At 37.9% G+C, this 23848-nt stretch overlaps 4 protein-coding genes across 9 annotated transcripts; 2 read left to right on the forward strand and 2 right to left on the reverse strand.

The window, feature by feature from the left end:
• Positions 1-341: 341 nt before the first annotated feature.
• On the forward strand, positions 342-8487 carry LOC113707685 (protein STRUBBELIG-RECEPTOR FAMILY 8). Of its 5 annotated transcripts, none has more exons than XR_003452316.2 (17): positions 342-878; positions 1583-1715; positions 1800-1871; positions 1987-2052; positions 2147-2218; positions 2297-2368; positions 3225-3296; positions 3374-3439; positions 3539-3604; positions 3680-3990; positions 5111-5367; positions 5701-5972; positions 6125-6260; positions 6825-6967; positions 7153-7309; positions 7705-7973; positions 8134-8487. XR_003452316.2 is itself a non-coding variant. In XM_072066365.1 (17 exons), the coding sequence occupies exons 2-17, from the start codon at positions 701-703 to the stop codon at positions 7852-7854; spliced, it is 2223 nt and encodes a 740-aa protein (XP_071922466.1). In that variant the 5' UTR covers positions 363-423; positions 530-700; the 3' UTR covers positions 7855-8487. The 5 variants fall into 5 exon arrangements, 4 of the variants coding, with proteins under 4 accessions (XP_071922467.1, XP_071922468.1, XP_071922470.1 ...); XM_072066365.1 differs by having other exon boundaries at positions 363-423; positions 530-878; positions 7705-8487; XM_072066366.1 differs by lacking the exon at positions 3374-3439 and having other exon boundaries at positions 7705-8487.
• Positions 8488-10040: 1553 nt separating this feature from the next.
• LOC113710623 (uncharacterized) lies at positions 10041-11827 on the reverse strand. The gene is made up of 3 exons (XM_072065823.1): positions 11800-11827; positions 11263-11751; positions 10041-10492 (listed from the first exon to the last, which is right to left on the reverse strand). The coding sequence occupies exons 1-3, from the start codon at positions 11825-11827 to the stop codon at positions 10170-10172; spliced, it is 840 nt and encodes a 279-aa protein (XP_071921924.1). The 3' UTR covers positions 10041-10169.
• Positions 11828-12046: 219 nt separating this feature from the next.
• LOC113710201 (O-fucosyltransferase 15-like) lies at positions 12047-18563 on the forward strand. Of its 2 annotated transcripts, none has more exons than XM_072066371.1 (10): positions 12047-12709; positions 14378-14467; positions 14695-14785; positions 14935-14996; positions 15174-15262; positions 15621-15741; positions 15847-15990; positions 16131-16465; positions 17374-17614; positions 18058-18563. In XM_072066371.1, exons 1-10 carry the CDS (start codon positions 12335-12337, stop codon positions 18367-18369), a joined length of 1860 nt encoding a protein of 619 aa, XP_071922472.1. In that variant the 5' UTR covers positions 12047-12334; the 3' UTR covers positions 18370-18563. The 2 variants fall into 2 exon arrangements, with proteins under 2 accessions (XP_071922472.1, XP_071922471.1); XM_072066370.1 differs by having other exon boundaries at positions 12051-12709; positions 14689-14785.
• Positions 18564-19015: 452 nt separating this feature from the next.
• On the reverse strand, positions 19016-23370 carry LOC113709240 (subtilisin-like protease SBT2.4). Its single transcript, XM_027231961.2, has 10 exons — positions 23174-23370; positions 22874-23018; positions 22359-22753; positions 22117-22212; positions 21220-21289; positions 20823-21105; positions 20375-20715; positions 20020-20287; positions 19628-19900; positions 19016-19514 (listed from the first exon to the last, which is right to left on the reverse strand). Exons 1-10 carry the CDS (start codon positions 23368-23370, stop codon positions 19102-19104), a joined length of 2481 nt encoding a protein of 826 aa, XP_027087762.1. The 3' UTR covers positions 19016-19101.
• Positions 23371-23848: the final 478 nt, after the last annotated feature.

Consider the following 23848-nt stretch of genomic DNA (forward strand, 5'->3'; position numbering starts at 1 on the left):
CTGAAACACACAAACACTCTGTACTTTTTAACTAGTTCGAACTTCAAGTCTGCTTTTACTTACATCATAAATATATTTTTTTATTTCACACGTATCACAACTTAAAAATTGCTACCCACTTAATCCAAATAACTGTTCTAAATGATCTTCAACCATAGAAAAACAAAATGATACATAGCTGTAAATTAGACAAAATAAAAAGAGGAAGTATGATTGTTAGTTTTGCCTTCTACCAGTGAAGCTTTTTCCTGTTTTTGCCGACACAACACAAGAAAGGAAGAAACATGTTAATATATTCTTTCTATATTTTGATGCAATGCCAGTTACATACCACCACCATCCCTTCTCTCCCTTCACACGCAAAACAGCACAAAGCAGCAAAGCTTGTAAATTGTAATGTAATGCGAACCTGCTCAGTCCTCAGTAAGCAGACTCGTCCTACCGCTCTAAGTAGTAGTAGTAGACTAGTAGTAGTAATATATTTAATGTTCTCTCTCTTCATAAACTCACCAAGCTTCGAATCTCACAGCTTCCCCTTTTAACGATGGAGACACCTACCTCACCTCATCCTCCTCCTTCGCACCACCATCATCTCTGCTTCTTCTTTAATCTTTCTTCCACATCTCTCTCATTCCCTCACTCTCAACAATGCCCGGCCGCAACGGTTTAAGCTGAATGCCGTGTTTTGACTGATTCAAATATGCTCATACCAGTAGATACCGACTGTCAATACAAGAATCTCGAGGTAGTATCATTTATGGAAGGGAAAAAGATCAAATCTTGCTGCATTCGGAGCCCTCTGCATTTCTTTGTTGTGATCCTTGTTGCCATTCTCTCTGGTTTGCTTGCTGTTGATGGAAACACTGATCAAAATGATTGTGAGTTTTTTCTTTTTAACCACCTCTTTGAGTCTTTTCTTCTTCATTTCCTTTTTTGTACTGTACTTTTAACGGCTGCTAGGAGGCTGAGCTTCATTTTGTGGGGAACTGGCATTTTTACTGGGTTTCTCTTAATTTCTGTTTTTATTTTTATTTTTATTTTTTTGGCTTTTGGGAGGGGGAGGGGGAGCGGATGGGGAGGGAGGTGGGCGGTTGGGGCATTCTGTGAGTATGAAAGTCAGCAAAAATGATAGCTTTTTGTCTTGCTGTTTTTTTTTTTTTTGGTGTTAATGGATTTGAGGTTTATTGTATGTCAAGAATCAGATTGGTTTTGTTGGATGATGGAGAAATCTTGTGATGCGAAACTATGTCTTTAGTAAAATCTCTGAAGATATGTTGATCATGAATGATCTTTAAATTGTTCTGCAGTTTCTTTCAAATCGTGGGGAATGTTACAAAATTGACCCGATGCTCTTTGTTTGTTTGCGAAAGATGTTGTTGATGAAATGTACTGGAGTGATGTTTAATAAATAGCTTGATTATTCACTTCTTGGCTATTTATTTGCTTTTTGTTCTTTCGATGGGTTTGAGAGCCAATGCTAGGGAAAAGATTGAAACTTTTTTCTTAATATGGAAGAACTATTTTTTATTTGTTTTCCAATATTGACTTCTTCTCTGAATTATGTTTCCTTGTATTTCTGCAGTAACAGCTCTGCAGGTTTTGTACAATGTACTAAATAGTCCTCCACAGCTAACTGGTTGGAAATCCAGTGGTGGCGATCCGTGTGCAGAGTCATGGAAAGGAATTACCTGTCAAGGCTCTGCAGTGGTTTCGCTGTAAGTTTGTACATTGATATGGAAGTTTTTTATCCATGCTTTAGGTGCGTGTTTGGTATCAGCATCTTTGTTCTGTTTTGTCAGTCAACTATCTGGATTGGGGCTGAACGGAACAATGGGATACTCGCTGAATAGTCTTATGTCATTGAAAACATTGTAAGACTATTGTTTCTGTGATCAATAATGAGCTTAAAGATTATTGAATTTTGAGGTGCTTCTAATGTTAACAGCCACTTAACTTTGTAATCATTATGTGTATTATTTATCTTAGGGATTTGAGTGGCAATATGATTTATGATCCAATTCCCTATCAGCTACCACCAAACCTTACGAGTCTGTAAGTTTCAAAATTCAGTGAACTTTAAGTTGGTGCAGGATCTCGTGTCTTTTGTTTCTTTAATTTGCTAATAATGAGTTATCTGTCACTGCAGAAACCTTGCTTATAACAATATAAGTGGGAATCTTCCTTACTCCCTCTCTGGCATGGCCGCCCTTAGCTATTTGTGAGCGACACATCTTTCACGATTTCAATTGCATATGTTGGGTTTATTCTCTAATTTCTAACTGTCTATTTGCTTTAGGAATGTTAGCCACAATTCGCTCTCTCAATCAATTGTAGATGTCTTCAACAATCATTCTGACATGGCAGTGCTGTAAGGGATTTAATTACATGCGATCATCAGCTTGTTGCTTTAATACATTTGGGAGCAACCATTATAGTAGGAACTTCTATTTTTGTTGCCCTATATTCAGAGTTGCTTGCTGAGACTTCTGGAAATTTTCTAAATTTTATAGTACGTACAGTCCATTTAATGAAATCTGTTCTTCATGCCACTTGAAAATACAGCCATCAGTACACTATAGGAGCAATTCCCAGGTGTCCAACCGTTGTGATCTTATTTCAAGGAACAGTGAACACATCAGAAGATTAATTTTGTACAAGTGCATTAGATAACAAATAGGTAAGGTGACTTAAAAAAGGGATGAGTCACTGAAGCTGGGCAGAAATATTTATTGATGGGCAAGTAAACTGTGGTATCTGGCTGGACATACCATGCTTATGGTACTTGGTTGTTGTTCTTGGGAACTAAAGTTGATAAAATGTCCTATCATGAATTCTAATAATTTTTCATTCAAATTGTTAGTTATACACGAGAGAATAAGATGCAATGGATAAAGTTCTAACATCTTGCTATTCAGATTTCAGCTACACATATTTATTGAAGCAATAAACCACAATTCAGTTTTCAGCACTTTCAAAGCTTGAAATTGGTCATCTTTAAATTTTCAACGAATTGAAATCCAGTGTTTACATTCCAGTTTTAGTGCACATCCGGCTGAAGAATAGTTTCTGGAAATGTCATTATCGAGGGGATTTAGCTAGAATCTTATGGTACACTAAAGAGGGGATTGCCTTACCATGAAAGACTTGCATCCATATTATTTGGCAGACCAGTCTGTTTCAGTTTTGTCTCTCTAAAACAATTTTCTGACTTGCATGTATCTCAGGGATTTGTCCAGCAACAATTTGACTGGAGACCTTCCTCAATCCTTCATTTCATTATCAAATCTTTCTACTCTGTAAGTTTTGCATGGTGCTCCTTGTCGAGTTTGCTATTTAGTTGCTGAAGTTTCTCATGGGGTGTGTGTTCTTGCAGTTACTTGCAAAATAATCAATTGACTGGTTCACTTAATAGTTTGGTTGGGTTGCCCTTGACAGATTTGTAAGTGGCTCTGGCTTCTGGGAAACTATGTCAAGGTTGACCCCAGCTTACATCACATAATACCTTGTGTTCATTTCATTTCTTTTTCTTTTGTTGCAGAAATGTTGCAAACAACAATTTCAGTGGATGGATACCACAAGAACTCCTCTCCATCCCTAGATTTAAGTAAGTTGTCCATAATATTGCCCTATCATGCTAAACTTCTTAGATCTCTTCCCTTTGACATTTAGCATGAAACAGATACAATGGGAATTTGTTTGCCAATGGTCCTGCTCCTCCACCACCGCCATATACCCCACCCCCTCCTGGTAGATTTAGGAACCGCTCTTCTCCAGCTCCAGGTGCACCCAAGGATTCAAAAAATCATCCAACACATCCAAATACTGGAAATGGAGATAAGGGGCTGAAAGCTGGACCTATTGTAGGCATAGTTCTGGGCTCTTCGGTCGTGGCTTTCCTTGCATTAATTGCACTTGTTTTTTGCCTTAGAAAGGGGAAAAAGAAGGAAATTGCTGCAAGACCTTCCAGTGGAAGTCTTTCTGCTAGTACAGGTAGAGATCCTGTTATTCCCCTTTACTATAAATTTTAGCAGATAGTATATGAAAATCTATCATGTTATAGGTGTTCATCTAATCTTTGGTGGGGTTCTGGCTGGATCCTCTGTATAGGATTCCAAATTTTTGCAAGGTTCCTTGGGAAAAATTCATTCATACTCTTTCTTTGTTTTCTTTTCTCACTAACTACAACTTCTACTTGATTTTGGTGTTGCATAGCAAGGAAATTTTTTTATGCTGATGCTACCTTTGGACCCTCTTGGCTAAATAGTTGACAAAATGCCTCATTTCAACTTTTTGCTCATAGGTTATGAGGACTTTCCTTTTCATTGTTAGGTTCTGTAGGATTTTATGTCGATATTGTGTTCTTGGAATAGGGATGGCTGAGATCGTTATTCCCGAGTTACATTCTCTGTATAGGAATCATCAGGAATCATGCTACTCTACTGAGCAATATTAATGTCATAAAGTCTTTGCATATCAAAGAAATTCAACCTGAGATGCTGCTAAACTTGGAATAGCTCTATTGAAAGAAAGTTGTATCTTGTTGCTTTTTATAGTTCTCTTCAAAGAAACTATTGCTTTAGTCACTTTAACTTGTTTACCCAATCTGCATCACATTTAGTCGTCCTTTCTCAGTATTGTTATATACCATGAAATTGTTATATGCATCTATGGCAAGGACCAGTTGTTGTCCTATATGTCATGTCTAGTTTTCTTTTTTCATTTCCTGGGGATAACATGTGTTTATTTTCTAGCTTTTTATTGTGGAATTACTTGGCAGGATCTGTAGCTTTGTTGTGACTGTTTTAGTCTATTGCTTCCAAGTAGGCATGATTAATAAACTTAACAGAGGTTTTCATGCTTTGGGAAGGAATTCTGTTGTCTCAAAAGACATGCTAACCCACTGGTTGTGGCGTCTTTCATCAGGCTTAATACTTGTTTCTGAACATTGATTAATGTTTCACTATCAATTTGATGTTCAGTCCATGTATATGTTAACTTGTTGCATGCCTCTGATATAGACCCTAACTTATGCAACAAAACTGTTTCTGGTCATTGGGCTTTAATTAGTGCATTGAGGTGGTCTATTTTGTGTGTGTGGGTATGTTTGTAGTTAACAAGGAAATGCAAGAACAAAGAGCAAAATCTACGGCTACTGCAGTGGATTTGAAGCCCCCTCCCGCAGAAAAAGTGATGGTTGAGAAAATACCAGGGAGGAATGGATCCATGAAGAGAGCAAAATCACCTATTACTGCAACATCTTATACAGTCGCTACACTCCAGACAGCAACAAACAGCTTTACTCAAGAAAATCTTATTGGTGAAGGCTCTCTTGGTCGTGTTTACAGAGCAGAGTTCCCCAACGCCAAGGTGATACACATTTTAATACTTGTAGCTAGTAAGAATTTCATCTAAGAGGACAACCAAAAAGCTTATCTTTTCTAGCATGTGATTCTTATGGTTCCTATTATTACTTTATCGCAATTAGGTGCTATCTCTGACTCTTGGACTACTTGAAGTGAAATACTGCATTTTGTAAAGAAATTTCTCCCACCCCTCTACATCAGCTGGTGGTTGAATGTTTCAGTGATGGACAAATTTATCACATTCATTTGGATGTGCATTGCCTGTTGTGAATATAATGAATTGGTAATTAGACTTTTATAATTTTTAACTGATAATTTCATAATTCACTTCTTGTAGATCATGGCCATAAAGAAGATCGACAATGCAGCATTGTCACTGCAGGAGGAAGATAATTTTCTTGAAGCCGTCTCCAATATGTCGCGCCTGAGGCATCCAAACATAGTTCAGTTGGCAGGATATTGTGCAGAACATGGGCAGCGTCTTCTGGTTTATGATTATATTGGAAATGGTAGCTTGCATGATATGCTGCACTTTGCTGATGAGCGAAGTAAGATGCTGACATGGAATGCACGAGTCAAAGTAGCACTGGGCACCGCTCGAGCTCTAGAGTATGTTATCTGCTTCATGAAATTAATCTTTCAGATATGCACTCGCATTTATAAAAATTAAAAAAAAAAGAAGTGAACAAGCATGCACTTGCTCTCACTAAAAACGATTTATGTGCTGAGGGCCTTTCGTAAACTGTTCCACTTTTATTTAGGTACTTGCACGAAGTGTGTCTGCCTTCTGTTGTACATAGAAACTTGAAGTCAGCAAATATATTATTAGATGAAGAGCTCACTCCTCACTTGTCAGACTGTGGGCTGGCTGCTTTGACACCAAATACAGAACGACAGGTAATCCTTGGGATTAAACGATGCAGATGTTCCAGTCAAAGTACTGGGGTCCTTTTCAGAGTTTTCATCCATGACATCCTGTGTAGGATAGTCATCTATCCATTCTTGTAACATTACTTAGTGGCCTGTTGTGTTTTCTCTTTTCTTTTCATTTTTGGGGGATGGGTGTCTGGTTGGGAGCTGGGTTTGGGATTAAGAATGTGAAAACCCAATCCAGTTAGAAAAGTGAGATTATAAGAGGCAACTTTCTTTGCCTATTTCACTTATTGAAAGCACAGTGGCAAAGGAAGTTAAAATGGAGGGTGGTTTTTGTTTCTTTGGACGTTATGTTTACTTGTTTGGGCACAAGCAGTTGAAGACTTTCAGTTTGTTCTTCATGTCTTGCTAATTAATTTTACCTATTATGAATGTATTCTTTTCTGACTTTCTGTCTGTTATTATTCAGCTCCTCCTTTTCTCCAAGCTAGCAAAAACATTTTCAGCTATATGATGACTTTTGTCCTGGATAATTTTTTAGAATACACCCAGAGATGTAACAAATTTCGTCACTGCAATGTTCAATAGGTTTCATCGACCCAAATGGTTGGTTCATTTGGTTACAGTGCTCCTGAGTTTGCCTTATCTGGAATATACACTATTAAGAGTGATGTGTACAGTTTTGGTGTGGTAATGCTGGAGCTCCTGACAGGTCGAAAGCCACTTGATAGGTAAACTTGATCCTTCAGAAAACAATAACCTCATTTCCATCCTCTGGTGATTTCTGCAGTCCTTGGTTTTTCATCCTGAATGACCTCATTTCCATTCTCTGATGATTACTCCACTCCTTGGCTTTCCTTCTTGTGCTCAGATTTTCTTTTCTTTCCCTTCACTGTGCACTTTTATTGTATTACAGTTCAAGACCAAGAACAGAACAGTCACTTGTGAGATGGGCCACTCCTCAACTTCATGATATAGATGCCTTGGCCAAAATGGTGGATCCTGCTCTTAATGGGATGTATCCTGCAAAGTCTTTGTCTCGTTTTGCTGATATAATTGCACTTTGTGTTCAGGTACAGTGTTATTCAAGGAGGAATTTCCATTATGGTTATTGTGTTAATGACAATCACACGTTGGGCACGAGGGCACTCATGATGTAATTAAGCACAATAACTGAATCAACTTTCTTTTTCTGTAGAGAGATAGCACAGTTGAATACAACTAAGTAAGAAGTAAGCGATTACTAAAGATATCATGGGAAACATAGTAGAGTAATATATTTAAACTAACTGTGTAAATCGTGTAACGCATACCTTGTGTCGGTAGCTATGATTTCTGCCTTTGTTGATTATTGGTGCCTGTGGGACTAGCTTCGGGGCACCATGTTGTACAATGCATTAATTCTCGTTATGACGATACGATATGTACACAAGTAATAGAACGGTGCTTTTTTGTTGTTTCCTTTCAGCCTGAACCTGAATTTCGGCCTCCCATGTCTGAAGTGGTGCAAGCTCTGGTAAGGTTAATGCAAAGGGCAAGTGTAGTGAAAAGGCGATCTAGCGATGAGTCTAGTTTTGCATACAGGACTCCAGATCATGAAACAATTGACTTTTCGTAATGGCCCTCTTTGTTTCCCGGCATCGCGGAGCTGTATCCAGCCTTTGCAATTTTGTATACACACCCAGGCAGAGGTGAACTGTGTAAAAAGTGCAAAACAGACCAGCTGATTATTGGCAGGTACAAAAGAAAAATGCCCGAACAGATTCATACGAAGTTCACATCTTTGTCCTTCCATTTTGAGGCACATATTTCACATTTTAATCGATGAATCAGTTCATCCACCATTCTTGTACTCATGGTCATGACTTACTGTGTATATTATTGTTCTTCTTCCAAGATATAAATACGTGTATCCCATCCGCCGGTACGCAAAGGGATTTATGAGAAATGATGAGGGGGAGTCAAAATCTACACATTTTCCTTCACAAATCACGGTCATGTAAAGTGGTCCAACCCCTTCTTCAGTTCTTGTAAGTTGTTCCCAAAAACTTGGTACTGCCACCAATAACCCATTGCTTCAATGGTCAATCTGCCTCGTGCTGTGCTTGTTTTGGCACAGCAAGAATTTGTGCCTTACTCAGAATGCAACGACTTTTCTTAGCTTCATCTGATTCATGCATTGTAACGTCAACAGTCTACAGGATTGTGAAACTGCTGTTGATTTATTGCAATGATGCCACTTTTCTTTTCATTATTATTATTATTATTATTTTGCAGTTATATAATTAATAAATTCTTGTAATAGTAGTATAATATAACAAGAAACGGTTGAATGCGTGAGCATTCCCTGTGGAGCTTCGAGTGTAAGATTGCCTGATGTTTTAGATCTGAATTTGAACAGGCTGGACCAAACGTGTTTGCATGGGAATTACGGACATGGATACAGCTTGGCAGTTCCAACTTGTGCATGTGACTGTAGAACTGTAGAAAATGTAAAATAATCCCCTTGCTAAAATGACAAAGCATCTTGACAAAGTTGGAATTACCAAATCTATTGCGACAGATCTCATCGTTACTAGCAGAGTTAAAATCATTAATTACCAAATCTGGCAATTGCAACATATACGAAAAGAAATGGAGCTACAACGATTTATTTTATTAAAAGATCCGTTCATAATTTTTTAAATCTATTATATCTGTTAAATTAGATTTTTGTATAAATCAACTCGTGTTAGATAATTTTCAACAATCCATTAATGCAACTTTTTGTTATAAAGTTGGAATTGAATTTCGTGATCCCAAACTTACCGATGAGGGATTGGGAAATGATGACAATCGACCAACACGTCGGTGATCTCACTTTACTATTCTTTCTGTCATTTGTTCAAAAAATCCACAACATTTTAATCCTAGTTTCCTGCCATTTGGAGTAACTTCACCTGGCCAACCTTACACCATTTTTTCACCCTATGCTTGTAACCAAATTCTAATTTTCAAAGTCAGATTGAGGAAACAGTAATAAGTGTAACGTCAAACTAAAATCAAGAGTAGTAGAGTATACAGCTTCTTTCTATTTGACTTATTTTTCGTTGACTTGTTTGCAATTTAAACTGATTCACCTCTCCAACCTAATTTTGTAGCAAGTTTATGATGGATCCGACCCTCACAAGTTGAATTATGTCCAAAATGGACTAGTTTCATGTGATTCTTACTACATTAGGTATAAACTCATAGAGTTTTAGTGCAATCGGGAATTTTACACCAATTCACTTGTATGTATTAAGAAATTCAAATTTACACTTAAATAGTATAAATTTACGTCAAATGTTATAAGAATTATATCAGTCAATATTTAAAGTGTACAAAACTCAACTTGTAAGCCCTAATTCTGTTTAAAATAGGCAAATTAAAAGAGCATGAACTATGTTATGTTTTTCTCTATTTTGAGCTCATTAGTTCGTTTACCTTAGTACTAGTCAAGGTTTGTAAAATCGGGATCCCACGTCGGATCGATTTTAGTTTCACAGAATCGGATCGTAGGATCGTAAGATCCCACCAAAAACTCCTAAATTTACTAAATTAATGAATTTGAAATTCATATACCATTTTGTATATCCTAAAAGATATAAACCTGTTATAAAGAAGAGAATATAAACCTGTTATCTAACAAGTAATAAAGAAGAGAATATAAATCTGTTATCTGTCATGATTTCAAGTCTTAAAACCAAATGCTTCACAGTTTACATAATCATAATTTCAAATATAAAGTTACAAATACCTTCACAAATACTAAAAAGCCAAACATCCAAAAAGATTTTCAAGATCAAAATTAACTACTAGAATGTCATCTGTCAAGTTTAAACAAACATGAAAAAAAAAAATAGCAACAATTCATCATTTTCAAGTATCATAATAATTTAGAAATACAATAATTTATAACCAATCATTTTCATCGTTTGAATCAAATTCATTATTCCCATAATCCACATTATCAAAATCATTATTTTCCCAATCATCTTCACCATGCCAATTCTCTTGGAATTCATCTTCGGCATTATCTTCATCACCATCCAAATTAGTATCATCCAAATCATTAGTTCCCATTTGAACATCATTTTCGAGAACCATATCAAGATAATCATCATCTTGGCGGTCGAATTCAGTTGAAGGCCCATCATCCTCATCAATAACATGAATCTCTTTCATTTTATTAACTTGTCTTCGACGGACATGGGTTTCACGATCTTGATGATCATCTAAATAAACAAACAATAACAATGAAAGTTACCAAAAACCAGTCAGCTAGCAGGTAGTTTGATTCGAAAAAAATAAAGCCAAACCAGTGAGCTAGCAAAGGAGGCTACTTTACTTTCATCCCAAATTCCCTTATAATCAACAAAGTAATTGAACTTTCAGACATTCAAGAAGCCAAATAAACACTCAACTCGGAAAACTAATGCAGAAATATCAACTCTTCAGCTATAAAGAAATTCAGTCCTATTACCAATGGTTTTTGCAAGGCCAAGTGCCAATCCAATGAAAGCATAAGTGAAGGACATAACAGCAGCAGTAAAATCTGAACGGCCCCAAAGATTAGCATAAGCATATGCTACAATTTGACATACTCGCAACTACTATTGTGCCCTTTTATGTGATAACAATTTGATTTTTTTATTGCACTGCGGAAATTGTCAAAACAGAACCGAAAATCCAAAACCTTAAAAATAGTAGCTCTAGCAGTTAAGCGCAATTTTAAGCAAAAGCATTGAATCACAGAACCAACTTCATAATCAAATTCTTCCCGTTGTTTCTCAATTTTCTATGCAAATAAAGAGAAGGGTATCTCAGATTCTCAAGTTCTTGTTTGCACCTGCAGAAGCCCGAGAATTTTGTATAATTCCTTTCAACTCAATTCAATCAAAGGCAATATATGTTCAAATACAAGAAATCCAAATAAAAATCACAACTTCATCAATCACCACCTCCACCAAATATCAATTTTCAAGCAAGAAAATAACAGACTCACATGTGACTTTAATTGAAGTGCTGGTGCGGAGCTTCAGTGTGGTGGCAGCACGGAAACTGGAGGAAAATGGGTGCTGGATCTTGAAGCTTTGAAGCTTTAAATGGCCAAAATCCGGCGGCAACAGAGGATTTCGTGGCTTGATGCCTTGAAGCAACGGCCAACGGGTGCTGGAGCTTGAAGCTTGAAGCAATAGCTTGTTGGTCCTTGCCTCCTTGGTAGAAGCCGCAGGCTTGCAGCGATTTAGTCTTGTTGGTAGGCGTAAGAGTTGCAGCAATGGTGGTTTGATGGATAAATCTAGGGTTCTGGGCAGCGGTAGAGAAGAAAAGAAAAGTGCAGGCTGGAGAATGAAGAAAAGATTAAAAGAAACATTACAAAGGAAAGGAGACAAAGCCCAAAGGGCTGACCGATTGACCGACCGAGGAAAGGAGAAGAATTCGGTGCTTTCTTTGACTTTTTGGGCAAAAATTATTAAAACGTTGCAATTAAAGGCTCAATTCTTTGATAAATTATAACCCTACCCCAAATATTTTTATTTACTTGCAAAATGGAATATCATATTTCGCATATTAGCAAAATTTTGTAGGATCGTTCTGTACGATCCTACGCGATCCTATGCTCGATTCATGTAATTTGCGATTCTAAGTGCGATCCGGATCGATTTTGCTTCTTTGATAACCATGGTACTAGTAGTTATCCAAGTACTTCAACAAGATTCCTAAAAAAAAAAAAAAAAAATGTCCGAGGAGCTGAGGACCGAGTCCGTAACCGGTCAGTCACCTTATCCAGTTCGCACACTTGCCCACGTCACCATCTCGCGCCTTATAAATTATACTGGCTTCTCCTTTGCCTGAGGCTTCGGCCTTCGTCTCCTCCCCTGACTTCCTCACGCTTCTTTCGCTTTCCTTGTCCTAAACTTTCAACTTCAAAAATCCATTTTTTCGAATAATAAGAAAAAAGAGAAAGAGGTTATCCAATGAAACTCTAACAAAAGCATTAAATTCTCACAAAAAAACAAAAGAACGAAAATCCCACTCGGGAAAGTCTTAAATTCTTTATTTTTTTGGGGAGTGAAATGTTCCGTAGTAGTAATAATGATGATTTCTCCGGCTCCTCGGATTTAAATGAAGAGGATATGATTAAAGACCCGCAACCCGATGCTTCCACTTCTGGTAACCTCCGAAAGTCCGTAAGCCAGAGCACGTCATCATTAACCTCCAATGGTTCAGTCGAATCGATATCTGCGACCCGGTTCTCACATGGGTCTAGACGGAAAAGCAAGAGATGGAGAGGGTGGTGTCAGAGGAGAGGGATAGCCGGGTTGGCCCTATTGGTGCTTGTGTTTTTCATCTTCAACTCTTGGATGCTCTATCGGATTCGAGATCCGGGTCGGGCCGCTGGAATTAAGGTCAAGTACTTGAAGATGAATTCTTCCACGGTTTCTATTAAGGTAAGTTCTAGTCTCGACATAATTGAACTTTTTTGAGGATTTTTTTTTGGTATTTGTTAGTAGATTTTGGAAAATTTTGAGTATTGCTAAGAGAAATGGAGAATTTCTTGTAGAAAAATAAAAAAAGTGCAATCTTTTTAGCTACTGTAGTATGTAAAATTATTGATTTTGGACGTGGACTATCGGTGCATACAATTGCAAGATGAGAGAATAGCTCAGCTTCACTTGCCCTTGAAAACTTGGATGTTTCCTTTGAAAATTTTTGAACTCTCTGTTACTATATTATTTCAAAGTTAGACGTAGTCATGCCTGAAATTTGAAGAAATGTACAAGGTTCTTCTTCCAAGTATGCATCTTTTCAAATTCTTGCCCCCCAAAAATCTCCACCCCTGCGTTAGCCACGGACCATGGTCCGGATGCTAGGTAGGTTTTATGCTTTACAGGTAGATAACATGGATTTGTCCAATGTGAAGATCACTGGTAATTTAATAGTTGGAGACGTACTGATGAAATTTAGGTTGATATAGTAAGTATATTTCTTTAAGCAAACCTAGAAAACATTATTAGAAAGATGCATATAGCTCTACAGGCTCTAATTTTAGGATATCATGTCAGGACTTTTACTTTCTGAAAACATGGTTATTACTTTTGGGAGTTTCAGGAGGTCTAGAGTCTAGTTTGATTCCCAGCAGAAGCAAGTGGGATTAATTATGTTAGGGGTAGGATTTTTGGATATTCGTCCCAAGATCCCTTTTCCTTAAAGCTGCATATGATTTTCATTTGATAATTGACGGCATATCTTGAAAAGTTGAAAACAAAGCTAAATTATACCCTGATTTGTCTCAAATGGTACAAATATTTGTTGGCAAAAGTGTCATTGTTGAGTATTGTTCCACCTAACTTTAAATCAAAATGAATATATGTCAGCTTTCTTTAGAATTGTTTCATCCCATAAAACTTCTTAGGAATTTATGAATCTCATGTCTGAAAACCAACGAAGTGCGGGACAGCACTCTATTAATTTTAGTCAGGCATAACTCACGAACAGAACAAGCCCTTAGGGTAGGGCTTCCAGTTTGTAGGAACTATGGTGGTTAAGGAGAGACCTGATTGGACATCTAACTGCCCTCCTCCTTATTCCTGCAGTGATATTTGTATTAGTTTACCGAAACATATCAATAAAAAGTGCATCTTTCATGAAATCAAATGATGTAATTATGTGCATGCATTTTGCAATATGTAATGCATGTAGCACAAAATCATACTTGTCAATGTTCTCTTTTATTTGTGAAACATCTGTGTTAAAGAGCATGGTAATCATATTAGTGAGGATCCTTACAGGATGAGAGCGTGGATAACAATTTTTTTAGATAGCAGTTAACAAAAAATTACAACAGAAAACTGAAGTGAACTGGATGGAAAACCACAATATTTGGTTGCAACTCCTAATGGAGGGGTTGAAGGTTGTTGCTTTAAAGGGGCTATGACATCCATATCGGCAACTGGATAAACTTTCTTCAACTTCCCTAGCATTTCTAAAATTTCCTGTTAGAAGATTGTATAACTTTTGAGAACATGGAGGAAGTATGGAAGTCTTCATTTACTCTGTTTTGGTTTTGCTGCAATTTAAGTAACATGAGAACTTATAGGTGTTTTATTCAAATGTAGGAGGAACTAGTAAAGCTTGGTAAAGGAAAAAAGCCTCAGAAGACTATTTATGCAAGACTGTTGGCAAAGGCTTCCCATGCCTTAGCTGAGGTATGTATAATGAACATCTGCTTAACCACTACAGTTCTTTAAAGTAAATGAAAAAGTAAATGCTTCCCAGTGGTTGGGGAAAGGCTCTTAGAGTTCTGTTCGCTATCAGGTTCCGGGTTTGAATCCTGGGCCTGACAACAGGGGATAGGAAGGGTGTGGGAAGGGGTGGAAGGGTAAAAAATATATATAATAATAATAAATTTGATAATGCTACATGTCAGGGACAGAACAAACCAGAGCCGGAGGACTTGTGGGTGGATCATGACAATGCTTCATTCTGGAAACCTTGTGCTGATCAGCGCGATTGGGAACCTAGTGGTCTCTCTCTCTCTCTCTCTCTCTCTCTCTCACAAACACACACACACACACACCCCTCCCTGCAAGTATCACCAACATACCTTGTAACTATTGGGTTTGAGACCTTTGTTGGGCTAATATTTGCATCAATTGGTTTGCACATTTCTCAGAAGGAAATAATGGTTACATAATGGTTACTGCAAATGGTGGCATAAACCAGCAGCGAGTTGCTGTAAGTTATGTCTATGATGCATTTTCTACTTTCCCATATCCATGGTGCAAATAACTCTTCTTTAGGAGTTCATCTCACAAATAATTCCTAGCCTTTCAAGCCATATATTGCAACTTTAATTTTTCCAATTATCATGCCACCCTCTGGCAGTAAAATGTTAAAATCTTTTGAAAACAGATATGCAATGCTGTTGCTGTTGCCAGATTACTTAATGCAACACTTGTTCTTCCGGGCTTAATGTACAGCAGTGTGTGGAGAGACGCAAGGTAAATATTACTACTGATTGCATGGAAAGCCTCTTGATATATATGTATAATTACTGTCTGTTATGTTGATTTTTCCTTTTTGGATTTTGTACGAGTTGTTAATACATACGTACAAGATCACTGTGAAGGTCCTCTTATTACTTTCTCCTTCATGTGCCTTCCTGATTCTGTCTATCATCTGGTGCAGTCTCTAAAATACTGCACCTTTAACAATTTTATTTACATGCATTATCCTATCTTCAGTAACACACTGTTTGAAACCAATAAATTTTCCTGACGTCTCCTGGAAAAGTCCTTTCATAATGCTTAAGATGTTCCACAAGTGGAAGATTGATGGGATAATTCTACTATTTCTTAGCCAGTTTGGCAATATCTATCAGGAGGATCATTTTATCAATTATTTGAAGCCTGATGTTCGGACAGTGAAGGAGCTTCCAAAGCAGTTAAAATCATTAGATCTGGATGCTATTGGCAGTGTGGTTAGTTTCTTATCCTGTCAACTCTAGAGAATGTTTCCTATGTATAATATAATTCCAAATGCTTATAGATGTTGTTGCTTGAAACTCTGGTCTGAAATTGTTCAGGTCTCAGATGCTGATATAGTGAAAGAAGCCAAGCCAGGTTTTTACAAAAAGTACATCCTTCCCATTTTACATCTTAATCGAGTTGTACATTTTGTTGGATTTGGGAATCGCTTGGCATCTGACCCTATACCATTTAAGGTGCAGGTAAAATTATAGGCTCTTGACATTTATTGCTTGTCGACCTAGGATTAGCTTGGCAATGAATCCATGGAATGCCAACCTTTTGCACTTCTTTTTTTGCGTTTCTTTCCTACCTTGCTTCCTAATTTAAGGACTTCATCTAGAGACTTCGATGCAGATGTAATTTTCATGCACTGAGATTTGTACCTAAAATACAAGAAACTGGAGCTTTGCTGATTCAACGAATGCGTCAAAATATGTCTCAACTGGGGCCGTTGGATAAACACCTTCTTGGTCCCTTGGCAGAACCCAAAAAGAAGGGGCAAAGATCTCATTCAACCAAAGCTTCCAGATATTTAGCTTTGCATCTCAGATTTGAAATTGACATGGTGGCACATTCTTTATGCGAATTTGGTGGGGGTAAAGAAGAACAGAAAGAATTGGAAGCTTATCGTGAAAAACACTTCCCTGCCTTGATAGAGCTAAAGAAGACTCAAAAGTATGCCATACTCAATTCTTCCTACATATCTGGTCTGAGTAAATCAGTTATTAGATTATGTTTGATCCATGACTTGTCATGGTATTCACATCTTTTCAATCGCTCAAGTGCTTAACCTGTTTTTCCTTTATCCATTTTGATGTACTGTCAAGGTGGTTAGAATCTGTGGAGTACGAAACTGTTTGTTGAACGGGTGTCACTCTCTTTTTTGTGAATAGGCATCACTGGTTAAGTGAGACAACTAGTTGGCAGTATTCATAAGGTTTTGGCTGTATGTGTTAAAAGGTTTGCACATTTAAATGGCCAGCAAGTATACAAGTGTGACCTTTAATTGACTGTTATTTTACTGAAATTGTGTGCATAACTATTTAAGATTTGGTGTACAATGCAGAGTTTGCATAGAAAGATGAAGAAGCAAATTTATAGTGAGGAAATTGGATAGAGGACTAGGAAAGTGGGATTCCCAAGGCTTTACACCTAATAGAGAGGACTTGCATTTGTGGAAACATTTTTCATCACATGATCTGCCTTAAAACTGATATAGAAAGCACCTTTATGATGGACTTGGGGACGAAGGGTATTCTCTCCAAATAAAAGTTAAACGTACACAAGAAATTGATTGCAAAATTTTGATGGTATTGACTCCACATGGCTGCTCTTAAACGCCTTACTGCTCTTTGACTACACTATAACGAAGCCAAAATTGCATTTTGACTAGAACATTCTACTGGTGAAACCTGTAGACAAACTTTTTAAATTGCACTTTGAATTAAAAAATTGAGGATGGAATAGGGAACCCAACTTTAAGATCCTAAATATCTTCACTTTTTTTCTGCATAGGTGAATTATGTACTCAAATGATGAGTATTTTCATTGATGTCTGCTTTGTTTTTCCTAAATTTTTGTAGATTACCTTCCACGGCTGCTCTCAGAGAAGAAGGATTATGCCCATTGATGCCTGAGGAAACGGTGCTTATGCTTGCAGCCCTTGGTTTCAACCGAAAAACGCGCATTTATCTGGCAGGAGCACATATTTACGGAGGGAAGTCAAGATTGACTGCATTAACTACCTTGTTTCCTAATCTGGTTACTAAAGAGAACCTGCTCTCTTCAGCTGAAATTGAACCATTTGCAAATTTTTCATCTCAGGTAAACTTTTATCTTGCCATTAGCATTTGAGATCTAGCCAGTTAGTTTGACAAGGCATCTCCAAATAGTGTCATACCTCTTCTTTCTGTATTGCCGGAAAGTCGTTACTTGCTAACGGTGTATGCTATTTCTAATGTAAAATTTGGTTGTTAAACCCCTTGTAAACACTTCTGCAAAACAGAATTGCAGATGGGTATGCAGAAAGCTAATCATAGAAGTAATCAGCTTTTGTTTGGAAGTAGGTTACCAGCTCAAATTAACATAAAACACTGAATTTCTTATTTAACCTTCCGGCTTGAGGAGTGACATAATGACTTGACCGTGGAGTTGCTACTGTTGGATTTTTGTGCATTTCAACAAAAGAATGTAGTCTATTTACATATATTTTTCAATCTGCATCTTTCAGTTGTTGAATGGCTTGTTACTTGAAAATTTATTTGCAGTTAGCAGCACTGGACTTTATCACTTGCACAGCTGCAGACAATTTTGCCATGACAGACTCGGGGAGTCAATTTTCATCGTTGGTATCTGGTTACAGAATCTATTATGGTGGGGGAGAAATGCCAACAATTCGGCCAAACAAACGCAGGCTTGCTGACATATTTGTTAAGAACAACACGATAGAGTGGAGCGTGTTTGAGAAAAGAGTAAGGAAGGCTGTGAGACAAACCAAAAGGGTTTTCTCACGTCCTACTGGTCGGAGTGTGTATAGATATCCACGGTGTCCAGAGTGTATGTGCAGTGACCAGCCCTGATGTACTTTTTGGCGACTTTCTGTTAGCATTTAGGCAGTGTATTTGTAGGTAAAACATTCTTTCGTAAACATTCTTTTGGGCTTTTGATATCAGATTTTACTGGAGGTCCAAGAATAGAGGTTGATTCAGTGTACAAATATAAAACAAACTTCAATTTGAGAAAAGTGGACTATTTATTGCTTTCGATTCCTCAAGGACTCGGGTGGAAATTTGGCCTGGCCCGTTCAGGGCAAGGTAAAAGTATTCCTTTGGTTCGTGAGATGCTGGTTACGTTTGCTTTGTGGCTTCAATAAAGTCCGCCTTACTAGTCTTAAAACTGTCAATTGAACAATCAGACAAAGATGACCTTCCAGTCTTGAGGGAAAGGAAACGCCATATACAATATATTTTGTTCAACAAGGAGACGCTATCAATCCTTTGACATTTTTATTAGCTGGAGGCTCTTGAATCCACACTTCAAATATTTAGCATGACATGAAAGCCGTTAGCATTCAATGCTCTAAAAGTAAGAATCAAGAATTATGGGTTGATGTTGCGTGGAAATTTTTGTACTAGTACGTCGCCCACAAAACAGATTTTGTAACAGGATCACTGCTCTCAAACTACATAAAACAAAAATTTCAGAACGGGAGTAAACTCATTGGAATGCATAGGGGGGGTTCCTTATTGAGGGGGGGCAAAAATAAAAATATTTGTCCAACGATACAGACTTAACATTTATTGATTTCAAACTTAAGATAACGAAACAGGCAATACAGACAATGGGATTCTCGCGATATGATCCAGACTTCCTGCCAAAACAATTTCACCAAAGCTGAAGTCATCGAGTGCTTGAGTTACATTGAGTCTTATTTCCAGGTCTTGTATTCCTTGAGGGGCTACCCTAAACCAGGGCGGATGGATATCGATCATCACTCCAGCTGGTGGTAGCACACCGCATACATAAGTCTCCGGTTTGCTTGCCACATTCGTCACTCTCCTGTGTACTGTTCTTGATCCTGAAAGGGCTGTTATCGTCACTGAAGGCAGGTTGAGGTCAGCTGGGCTTCCAAAAGAGGAAGTACACGGTCCTCCAGTAGCCGTTCTAATCGATGCTGGATCCAGGTTTGGAAGAGAGCACAAGAAACTAATGTAGTCTTCGTATCCTGTTTCATGACCATGCATGCATGAAAACGAATTAATGCAGCTGCCGGGAGCCAGAAAACGAGATTTTCTTCCTATTGAACAGTGGAAATAATTATGTCCCTTGTGATCTTACCAGCAGAGAAAACAAGCCCTGGATCCATAGCACGACTGGGATTGACATGGCCAGCACCAAAACCAAATGGAGCAGCAGTATACAAGCTATCAATTTCAAATCCATGAGCCATTATCTGATCTCCCTGATTGTCATATTTTGTTGCAGTGGTTGACATTGCTGAAGCAATCATGGATGGGGTCCATTTAGGATTATTTTGCTTGATGAGCGCAGCTATGCCTGAAATGTGAGGTGTCGCCATGCTAGTACCAGATATTAGAGCAAAATTTTGTCCTGAAAATCGTTAAGCTATATCATGTTCGGGTTAAAAAAAAAAACTTGGTTATCTTTATGCGAGAATGATCAAAACTATGGAACTAAATAGAGCTTGAAAAGGTGAACTCATGTAGTACCAGCTAGCATGGGATCTGAAGCACTCAATGGGCTCCAAGCTGCCCAAATTTGATGCCCTGGAGCCAAAATATCTGGCTTAAGCACATCAGTAGGATTCTTTCGTTGGTCTATGTAATCAGGACCCCTTGCGGAGAATCTGCTGACAGTAGGTGCACGTCCCATGCAAGCAGCAGTCCTTCCCTCACCTATTGCTGCTCTTCCGCTGTAACTGATTACCAATCCTCTCTTATCACGACTAGTTTGCTCTTCGTAGTATTGGGATATTAGCTACAGGGGAAAGTCATTTGATTCATCATAATTCAAGTTGCAATAATATTCTCTGGAAATATTAATTTGCATGTAAAATTTGCATACAAGTGCATCACTTGTTCTTGGGATCATTATGCTAGGAACAGAGAATGGAATAGGTTCAGCTATAAAGTCTCCATATCTTGGGTTTGCAACAAGCACAAAACCTACGAAACCAAGAACTTTTGCTGTGTTTATGATGGCAGTAAGGTTTGAAGTTCCATTGTAAAAGCCGTCTGAGAATGTGCAGATCACCACACTTCCTAGCACCACAGCAGGATCTAGTGCCTCAGGATATTGGCATTCTTCTATATACTGTGAAATCCTAGGAAAGTTTCCATTCCTAATTACTGCATCTTTCGCTAAGATCAGCCTATGTTGAAGTAATCCTTGTCCAGAACTCGGACCTAGAAAGAGAACTAAGAAATCCAATTATTACCAAAAAAAAGACAGAAAAAAAGATAGAAGGATACAATTCACTTCTGGTACTACTAAGAGCACCAGAAGTATTTACCTGATAGTCCCACGCCGCCAATTTTTTTACCATTGCCTAAAATAAGAGTGCCAGGGTAACTTCTGTCAGTATCTGAAGCAGCCACACCAACTGTCCAAGGGCTATATGACACCACAGTATAAGGACCGGGACCTCCATTACCCACAGCTTGAATGACCAGAATTCCAGCCTTGTTTGCTGCTAACATGAAGATTTCGAACGTGCCTAAAAATGTAATCGCATCTTCTGGTGGTTGGTCTGGTCCTATGGAGAGTGTTAGAATATCCACTCCATCCAAAACTGCCTGCAACAGTCAATCAAGTTAAAATCTAAAGTTCAATGAGAATCTCAGCTTACCACTCGCTACACACACACACATTCATCTGTGCTTAATGAAATACATAGAGTCGGTGATTACTTGGTCAATTGCTGCAAGTACATCTGTTAGAGCTCCCACGCTTGGATAAATAGCTTTGTACACTGCAATACTGAAAAGTATAAAAGCCTGTAATAAGAGTCCAATATTAAAAACATCAATAACCTAGTAATCCTGCTTTAACCATTCCGATTTGCGTGAGAAATGTTAAGGGCCTTGTAATAATGGCGTAAATAGGTTACTTGGAGAGTTCATGGCCTTTATTCCTCATCTTACGACAAGGGTTAGATTCTCATTCATTCTCATCATCTCCTTTCCCCATAGGCTTCCTGCTTATTTCTTCCCACCACACTACAAATGCACTCCTAAATTTGTATCACTTTCTCACTTTGCACGTAAATTTTAATTTTAAACACTTTGCATCCTCTAATCTTAAGTTTGTCCCGTTTGAATCCAATGAATAATTACGTTTGCAAAATTAATGAAATTAAGGAGGGCAAAAATTAATAATAATGTACTGTCTTATTCTAATTGTGATCCCTTAGCTTTTTTGTGACCATTTTTAGTGCACTGTCATTAATTTATATAATCACAATCACTGCTATTATTTAAAAAATTAATGAGATAAAAAATGATGTGAATTAATGATAATGTATTTTTTTAAAATTTTTGCTACAATACCTTAGTATTTTTTACCACTTTCAACACGTTACCTTTGATTTGTTGGGTACTTTATGATGTTAATTTTTCTAAAGTTGTCATTGATTGGATTTGGATGGAACAAACTTGAGAGTCTAGAGTGTAAAGTGCCCAAAATTAAGAATTTAGGGTGTAAAGCATTCAAAATTAAAATTTTGGGGGCAAAGTAAAAAAGTGATTTAAGTTCAGGGGTGCAAAGTGAAGTTAATCCTATATCTATATATATATAGAACACCCTACCGTGCACGTGGGGCCATGCCACTGGCTTTTCCGTAGTAGAATCCATCAACTACAACTGGAACTCCAAAGTTTCCAGCGGCAATTGAAGCCACATGACTGCAAAAAGAGAAGATATATTTTTCCGTTAAGTAACGGGAAATTCTTGTGTTCATGCATGACGAGCAATAAGTAGCAAATTAGTCTTGAAATGCAAAAATTTCTTTCTTGAATTCGAGAAACTGTAACGATCAGTTTCACTGTACCTTCCATGTCCTGCAGCATCAAAGGGTGATAGGAAATCCATTGAGGCATTAAGCGCAGTAGCTGCTTGTGCTCCAGCTGAGAAAAACCTAGCAGAAACTATTTTACCATTGCAGGAAGTCTCAGGAAACAGAGGACCACTCTCACAAGTCCCCGAAAAACGAGGAAGTTCTGATATATAAGGATTGGTTGGGTCACCAGCAAAGCTGGGGTGAAGAGGGTCGATGCCCGAGTCCACGAAACCGATCACAGTTCCTTCACCAGCATTTCGATCTCCTCCTTCCTGAGTCCAAACCGCTGGCAACCCTAAGAATTGTGGTGTATAAGTTGTCATTACTTTGGCTCTCCTGTCTCTCTCTACAATCTTAACCCCAGGAGCTTTCTTTATTCTCTCAACCTGATTTTAGAAAAAAAAATTTTTTTACCCCAATTGTCAGTTAAAGCCGAACAAGAGACAATGCATAAAAGTAGTGAGAAAAATTGAGCACTAACGATGATATAATCTTCAGGGTTTTACCTGAGATGGGCTAGTATGGACTGCGAATCCATTAACAATGTTTTTAAAGCTGTAAAGCTTGGTGTAGCTTCCTGCGTCTAAAGCAGTTTGAAGAAGCTGGTCATGGGAGTCGATCAGGTGCTTTGCATGAGACTTGGAGGCCTCACTAGTAGTTCAAACAAGAATAGAACAAAATAGTTTCCCATATAACATTTTCAAATATAGAGAACTTGACTACGTGGGAGGCTGATCAGGAAACTATTTTAATCTTCCATGATTTATTTTAGATGTGTAAACCAAAAGGCACAGAGAAATTATTACCTGTTGGGATCGGATCCTTCTCCTTTCTCAGTTGGCATTGTACCAGAATTTTTTTGATGATGAAATACAACCGGCTCACCTTCCATTAGAACTATGTATATGTCGCGCTCTTCTGCAATGCATGATATAGCAATCACAAAAGTGAGAAGTTTTCTAGTCAGAGATGAAATCCAGACAGCTCTCCTACTTCTTGCCATGATTAGGCAACAGTGCTCAGAATCCAAAGCTGCGTTTAGGGTTTCATTGTCCCTGGAAAATTAATGTACCCTCTCTCTTATAAGCCATGCAAAGCCAAAATTGTAATCGCATGGTTGGCGTGAAAGAAAGCTGTTTTAGCAAGCTTTTCAGCTGATCTTAATGAAACCGACTGTTACTTTTTTTCTGCTTTCCACTATTTTTGTTCAAATTCTAGACAGAAAAACTGTTGCTGAGATGTGTTTATTGTCGTCTACCCGTGTTATTGCTCCCTGTTCACGCTAGCCAACCTTGCAAGTCCTACATACACTGCAAATCAGCAACATAGACCCAGTTCAAGACCCCTTTTCCGAAAGTCACTTGGCTCTTGTTGCAGGAGTCGGCAACGTAGCATTATATCCCGATCAATTAAATATTATGTCATTTTGCTCCGTTGATTCGCTGCTCATGTAGCTGAGCTTGATATTCCACGGTCTTTAG

The sequence above is a fragment of the Coffea arabica genome, chromosome 9e (assembly GCF_036785885.1).
Source record: "Coffea arabica cultivar ET-39 chromosome 9e, Coffea Arabica ET-39 HiFi, whole genome shotgun sequence".
NCBI classification, from domain to species: Eukaryota; Viridiplantae; Streptophyta; class Magnoliopsida; order Gentianales; family Rubiaceae; genus Coffea; species Coffea arabica.

Coding starts and splice junctions, on each gene's coding strand:
- LOC113707685 (XM_072066365.1), top strand. CDS start 701: ATGCTCATACCAGTAGATACCGACTGTCAATACAAGAATCTCGAGGTA. Junction 3,605..3,679: donor CTCTCCATCCCTAGATTTAA/GTAAGTTGTCCA, acceptor AGCATGAAACAG/ATACAATGGGAATTTGTTTG. Junction 6,261..6,824: donor CACCAAATACAGAACGACAG/GTAATCCTTGGG, acceptor AATGTTCAATAG/GTTTCATCGACCCAAATGGT.
- LOC113709240 (XM_027231961.2), bottom strand. CDS start 23,370: ATGGCAAGAAGTAGGAGAGCTGTCTGGATTTCATCTCTGACTAGAAAA. Junction 22,213..22,358: donor GATGCTGCAGGACATGGAAG/GTACAGTGAAAC, acceptor CTCTTTTTGCAG/TCATGTGGCTTCAATTGCCG. Junction 21,290..22,116: donor GGCATGGCCCCACGTGCACG/GTAGGGTGTTCT, acceptor TATACTTTTCAG/TATTGCAGTGTACAAAGCTA.
- LOC113710623 (XM_072065823.1), bottom strand. CDS start 11,827: ATGCGAAATATGATATTCCATTTTGCAA. Junction 11,752..11,799: donor TATGATATTCCATTTTGCAA/GTAAATAAAAAT, acceptor CAAAGAATTGAG/CCTTTAATTGCAACGTTTTA. Junction 10,493..11,262: donor CACTTCAATTAAAGTCACAT/GTGAGTCTGTTA, acceptor TTGTTTATTTAG/ATGATCATCAAGATCGTGAA.
- LOC113710201 (XM_072066370.1), top strand. CDS start 12,335: ATGTTCCGTAGTAGTAATAATGATGATTTCTCCGGCTCCTCGGATTTA. Junction 12,710..14,377: donor CTTCCACGGTTTCTATTAAG/GTAAGTTCTAGT, acceptor ATTCAAATGTAG/GAGGAACTAGTAAAGCTTGG. Junction 17,615..18,057: donor TTGCAAATTTTTCATCTCAG/GTAAACTTTTAT, acceptor ATTTATTTGCAG/TTAGCAGCACTGGACTTTAT.